Source organism: Temnothorax curvispinosus, unplaced genomic scaffold (genome assembly GCF_003070985.1).
Source record: "Temnothorax curvispinosus isolate PA1 unplaced genomic scaffold, ASM307098v1 QBEX01002079.1, whole genome shotgun sequence".
In the NCBI taxonomy this organism is placed as follows: Eukaryota; Metazoa; Arthropoda; class Insecta; order Hymenoptera; family Formicidae; genus Temnothorax; species Temnothorax curvispinosus.
This window is the reverse complement of record NW_020211859.1, coordinates 1-6,985: the sequence shown is the minus strand read 5'-3', so window position 1 is coordinate 6,985 and position 6,985 is coordinate 1. Positions and strand designations below refer to the sequence as shown.

Below are 6,985 nucleotides of genomic sequence, written 5' to 3'. Positions count from 1 at the left end.
GGATAGCGATTAGAGATAGAAGCGTAGTAAGTGTTTAGTTCATCTCGTGTGAAAAAGTCTAATGGTGAGAAAAGGGGTGATTCAATTAGACCGAGATTGGACAGCTCGCGCCACATCCTGGGCGGATCAGAAATTGTGCGCAACCTGTCCAAATGGAACTGCTCTCTGGCCCTCCTCAATTCGAGCGTAAGATTATTTCTGAAGAGTCTATAAATTTGAAAATCCAGCAAATTGCCGGATCTGCGCGCGTTATTATAAAGCCGGTTCCGATGTCTAATTCCACTCCTAAGGGCGCCCGTGAGCCAAGGCGCCAAAGGACGGGTCACACGAAAAGTGCGGATCGGAGCATGCAAATCTAAGCTAGCAGTGAAGTCATTGGTGATAGTGTTTAAAAAATCGTCAACGTCCGCCTCGCCAACACTCATTTGGCTTATATCATGCGCAAACGATGATGACAATTTGGAGATGAGTATTCCGATAAATTCTTCTCCTTGAAAGTTCCTATAGCTACGCCGAACCAAGGTTCTATCTGAGAACGACGGAACCTCGAATGAATAAGTTAATTCAATGAGGTCATGGCCATTGATGAAGGGAGCATCGGACTTACTGAATGACAATACCTTGTCTAAGCTATCAACAATAAAGACGTCAAGCCATGAGTCAGAGAAACCAGTGTGAAAGGTCGGCTGCGATTCGACTATGTTAAGAGACAATTGAGAAACCATGTCACGTAGGTGATTTGATTCATATGTTGAGGTAAGGAGATTACAGTTCAAGTCACCGGTAACAATGATGTTTTTATAACTATGAGAAACTCGAGTTAGCACGTCGACATAATCGTTAAAATTCCTACCCCTCGGTCTACGATACATGGTGGTAAGCAAGAGAGGCTCGCGTGTGCCATCCCGAATATCAAGAACAAGGTACTCCGGTGCATTCGAGAAGGCGGAAGGCGATGACGCAAGAACACGCGCCCTCAGCGATTCATGTATATAACACGCCACGCCACCCCCCTGCCTGCCCTCCCTATCCGCGCGTAACAAATAATAACCGTTGATTCTCACTAAATCATCCGAAATATGCGAGTGAAGCCAGGTCTCAGAGATAGAAATGATGTGAAAGAAGTTAGACGCTAAAAAGACCTGGATAAACTCGAGATGGGCAGGAAGGGAGCTGGCGTTAAAATGAGCAATTCTAAGGCGACCGCGCGAAGCCACAGCAGGACCAGGGCCCGCATCCACCACCTCCGGTCAGTGAAGTTCTGCCAGATCGGACTCAGAAGTTATAAGTATAGGAGGCTGACCCTGGTCCCTACGAACAAAAATTTGGCCGTCCCTGCTCCACACATACTTAAAAGCAGATTGCTTAGCCTTGACTCTGGCCCGGCGCAACAATTTATACATGTCAGTAGGAAGGAGTTCATTAATAAATATTTTACCAGGAATGTTTTTAAAGAAAACTTCCTCAATGGATAAACCACTCCTCCGACGCATGACCCGCAGAATATAGTCGCGAACCTCACGCGACTTGAGTACAACAATGATTGATTTTTTTGCGCCGCGGCCATGAGAATCGGGGATAGAAGTGGAGGCCGGCCCGTCGCCAAGCGCCGCAGACGCGCCCGCCACGACATCACGGGTCTCAAGAACGTCCGCAGAAAGTCGAGCAATATCAAGGGCAAGAAAAACGCTTTTAACAAGCTCACTCGACTTTTCCGTGAAGTAGCCTGGAATGCCCGAGATTATGATGTCAGACGTTCGAGAGACACGCGATGCCGCAGACGAACCGTGGCCTGACCGCTGAGAGCCACACAAATGCACGCCCCCAGCCTCCAACGCCGCAATTCTCTCTCCTTGATCAGATACAGATTTTACAAGAACGGGTAATTGATCAAGTTTACGCGCAAAGTCAGCATTCACGGACTCCTGAAGCTCGATGAAAGCAGTGATCCTCCTATCGGACTCGTCAAACCTAGCCGTGAATTTTTTGTCAGATTCTTCGAGTTTCCGCAGGATCGACTGCAACAATGCATCCGTTGACGATTGCGCGCCAGGGGGGGCGATACCCCCCGCACCCGGAGATGCAGTGCCGCGAGATCCATGCGCATCCCTGGGCGTAAGCGGCATGGTCGACAGCCCTGACTTACAGCAATCACTGGCCGCCCTAGTGACGAGATACGCTTTTACGCAGCCCGGGTGAAACACACGCTGACACTCCGCACAGAGAGAGAGAGAGAGAGAGAGAGAGAGAGAGAGAGAGAGAGAGAGAGAGAGATTGATTGATTGATTGATTGATTGATTTTATTATGCCCAAGCAATAGCTAAAGGGCAAAGAATCAATACAATATGCATTGAATACATGTAAATAGAACCTGTTCATGTTCATGCTCTCTCCCAAACAATACACACTTAAAACTAACTTACAACTAACTCGCCTTAAAAATTAACGCAACTTAAAACTAAGAGATTCACAAGAACAAAAGTCCAAAGGACCCATTACTCAGATTCAGACGAAAGCAAATACTCACGAAGAAGGCTTTTGAATAATGCAAGAGAAGATGCAGATGTAATTTCATCGGGAAGAGAATGCCAAAAATATATGGAAGAAAGTTGGAAGGAATTTCTATAGGTGACCGTTCTGTGAGGAGGAATATGAAAGATTTGAGGAGACAAAGCAGCAAGTCGGTCAGATCTTCTGAGTAATGGGTCAAGTGGAGTGAAAAGTTCACTTAAGTACAAAGGTGAAGACAAATAGAGTATCCGGTACATTTGACACCCGAGAAAGTACCGCCTTCTGTTATCCACCAAAAGCCATCCCAAGCGACGCCTATACTGAGTAATATGCTCATCCCGCCGCAAGTTATATATGAATCTGATGCAGCAGTTCACTAGTCTCTGTAATCTGGTGTTCAGTTCATCACTCAAGCCATGATAGACTAGGCAACAATAATCTAAATGGGGTAGAATTAACGTCGTCACAAGCTTAATCCTCAGCTCAGTAGAGAGAGAATTTTTATTGAATTTCAGCTTGTGTAACGCCCAGTGAACTTTTTGCGAAACATGCATGACATGCTTCCTCCAAGAGAGATTAGATTCAAACCAAACACCAAGATTTCTCACCTCACTAACAAATGGTATTTGTATGTTGTTAACCATTATAGGAGGAAGAAGGTTGAAATCAAAGTTGTTGACATTTCTACTACTGCCAAATATTATAACCTTAGATTTGGCAGGGTTAAGTTTCAGACCGTTTGCCGATGCATAATTGAAAATAGCATTAGCGTCCACAGAGATTAAGTTAAGATTGTGAAGAATGTCGGAAGGTGGACACGCACGATAAATCTGGATGTCATCGGCAAACATCATGTGTTCGGTATATAACAAGACCTTACTTATATCATTAATGTACAAGGAAAATAAAGGTGGACCCAGCACAGAACCCTGAGGTACACCACATAACGTAGGTAGCCACGACGAGAGATTACCTGCATCATCGATCACAGACTGAGAACGACCCGTTAAGTATGAATAGATCCACATGAGAACAAGGTCAGAAAAACCTAACTCTTTCAGTTTAATCAGAAGTTGAAGATGCGGGACTGTGTCAAACGCCTTACTGAAATCAAAAAGGACCATGATCATTACCAGCCCACTGTCAATCGCCTTCTTAATGTCATCACTAACACGCAGAAGTGCCGACTGAGTGCTGTGACTTGGACGATATGCGGATTGTCTTGGATTTATAAGATCATGCTTGATTAAATAGTCCATGATCTGCGTGGCAACAATCCTCTCAAGAATTTTAGACAATTCAGGCAGATTAGCTATTGGTCGCGTATCAGACGGAGATGAAGGAATACGGATCTTAGAGAGAGGACGGATAAGTGCCTGCTTCCACTGAGATGGAAATGAGGAAGTTTCCAATGAACGGTTGAATAAGGTAGTTAGACACGATGAAATTGTAGGCCAAGCTATTCGCAAAATATAGAGAGGTATGCCGTCTGACCCTGACGCATAAGAATGAAGAGGTCCCACAGAAATGAGTCTATGGACCATATCTGGCGTTATAGTGGAGAAAACAAACTCCGGACGATGGGATGGACAAACTACCTGGTCTATAGCAAAAATAAAATCAGTGTATGAGCAAGGTAACAAATCAGCAGAAACTGAAATGTAAAAAGAATTTAATTGATCTGGTGTGAAAAAATGTAGAGGAGAAACCAAGGTTGATTTTACAAGACCAAGGCGAGCCAACTCTCTCCAAAGTTTTGCTGGATCAGTAATGTTTTTAAAAGAATCAAATTGAAATTTGCTTTTGGCACGTTTAATGTCGGCATTCAGTTGGTTGCGAAAAAGTCTATAGGTGTTGTAGCCAAGTAAACTGCCAGAACGCTTAGCCTGCTTATATAATTGGTTGCAAACACGCATCCGGGTCTTGAGATCATCGGTGAGCCACCGCACTGGAGGCTTCCTGATTGTAAATACACGAATCGGGGCAAATGTATCCAGTGCCCTTAGCAGGTTACCGGATAGCACCTCACAGAATCTGTCAACGTTCGCGTCATTAATCACCTCATCAATTTCAGACCGCACAGAGCTAGCGATGGATCCAAGATGTTCAGAGAACACCGAACAGTCATTGCCTCTGTAATTTCGCCGTGATATAGAACGCTCAGTTATCGGATCACAGTTAAGCAACATAGACAGTGCAATGACATCATGTCCAGCAATAAAAGGACTCTGAGATTTAGTAAATGATAACACTTTTTCAAGGTCATCTACCACCAACACATCAAGCCATGAGTCTGAGGTTGCCGTATGATAAGTTGATTCAGAGTTCACAATATGTAGTGATAAGCTGGACATGAGTTCACGCAAATAACGCGCTTCAAAATTAGTCGATAATAGATTACAATTAAGATCGCCACCAATAATAATATTTTTATAGAGATGAGAGAATCGGCTCAATGACTCAACGAAATTGCACAAGAGGAGACCTTTAGGTCTTCTATAAATGGACGCAAATAAAACCGATTCTCCATCTAACAGACGTACTTCGATGAGAAGATATTCAGGTAGATTATCACAGGCATTATCAGAGGTAGCTATAATCTTAACCTTGAGCGATTTATGCACATAACATGCCACTCCACCACCCATCCGTCCCACTCTATCATGACGAATCAAAAAGTAGTCAGTTAGGGCCACTGTCACATCTGAGATGCTCTCATTGAGCCACGTTTCAGAAACTGAAATAATGTGATAAAAACTAGTGGAGAAATACAGTCTGATATAATCAATATGTGCCCGCAGAGAGTTTGCATTAAACTGAGCTACGTGAAACTGAGTGGACCGCGAAATAGAGCCACGATGCAGGACGGAAGGCAATGAGTGATCGGAACGGGCACGTCAGACGAGCTTATCAATGTCTGCAGCTGAATCGATCTTAATTGCAGGCTCACCATCCGAGTGCCTCACATGGATGCGACCTCCCCTTACCCAGACATACTGATAGGACTTGTCCTTAGCAACACGCTTCGTGTGCTGCAACAATTCATAAGTGTCCTTAGGGAGCAGTTCATTGACATGCACGTTCCGATCCGAGCTGCCACCACAGACCTCCCTTTGCGTAAGCACACGCCGTGCCCGTTTTTTGGACATAACAGTGTCACGTACCGCGCCCGAAGCTAATGTAACAATATAAGAGCTCGTGGTAGAAGTCGGTAACAATCGGTCACCAGCCACCGGCGGCAGAGGCTTACGAGCGACGGCCCTAACGTTAAGAACGTGGCACGACAGCTCAGGGATTTCTAATGTCGCAAATACATTTCGAACGCACTCCAAGGGGGTAACAGACATCGCGGTAGGAACACCTGAGATAATTAACTCATTCTCAGACTGAGCTCGCGTAGCAGAGTGAGAGCCGGCACGGTTGCTCTTTAAATTACGAATCTCATCCGCAAGAGCACTACACTGTTGCTCCAACTCAACAATCCGCTGACTGTTCCGCTCGACACCGCTCGCAATGCTGTTTAGTCTGTCAAGCTTGTCATTCAGTTCATTATTCGTGCGCCGCTGCTCTTCGACGAAAGCATTAAATCTCGAATTCGTTTCCTCAGCAAAAGCAGAAAATCTCGAATTTGACACCTTCATTTGCTCAGTCAATTGTTGAGATATTCGAAGTAAAAGGTCGTGTGAATTAATATCTCCTTGAGACTGTAATTGAGACTGTGCCTGAGCACCGGTACTTACAGGAGTAGTCATAATGTCTAGATTAAAATTGTTTTCGGCCTGCGGCGTAAGCGGAGTGTCATAGTGCTTCACCAGAGCTTTGCAGCAATGGTCCGCGTATTTTGTCACAGAATACGGCTTGACGCAACCGGGATGGAATTGTTTTTTGCATTCACACTCAACCAATGCATTCGCAATCGATTTCTTGCACCTGTAGCACTCAGGTATAACACGCTGCATAGTACAACGAGAAAGTAAGGAGCCAAACCAAAAAGATGCAGTACTACAATCCAGATGGTAATAGTACACTCAAGAGCCCACAGATGATACAAGATTGTCGAGATGGTATTAGTATAATTAGAAGCCCTCGGATGGTAAAAGACTGCAGAATGACTTGATGTTCGCAGATGGTAACTCATGCATGAATCCAGGTGCAGAGATAGAAATGTGCAGAACTGAGAAAAGCAGGAGCATGCGCAGCAAGAGTCACGTCGATCCAGATCGATGAGGTAAAAGTGAGGTTAGAAAAAGCAGCGACACTATACCTCGAGATATCCAGGACAGCAGTTGCAAGGAAAGGAAGATGCAATATCTATCCTGACAAGCAACAATAGACCTGCTCTGTCCTGTAACAAAAACAGCCCAAAGGCAGCTTACGGCAGAGGTGGAGTTCGCCAAACACGGAGCAAGGTAACACGGCAACACACGGTACTCACCGAGAGAGAGAGAGAGAGAGAGAGAGAGAGAGAGAGAGA

At 44.9% G+C, this 6,985-nt stretch overlaps 1 protein-coding gene across 1 annotated transcript; it reads right to left on the bottom strand.

The window, feature by feature from the left end:
• Window positions 1-5,408: 5,408 nt before the first annotated feature.
• On the bottom strand, window positions 5,409-6,470 carry LOC112468811. Its single transcript, XM_025038161.1, has one exon. It carries the CDS (start codon window positions 6,468-6,470, stop codon window positions 5,409-5,411), a length of 1,062 nt encoding a protein of 353 aa, XP_024893929.1.
• Window positions 6,471-6,985: the final 515 nt, after the last annotated feature.

Excerpts from the sequence above, each read along its gene's own strand:
- LOC112468811 (XM_025038161.1), bottom strand. The coding sequence starts at position 6,470 with ATGCAGCGTGTTATACCTGAGTGCTACAGGTGCAAGAAATCGATTGCG.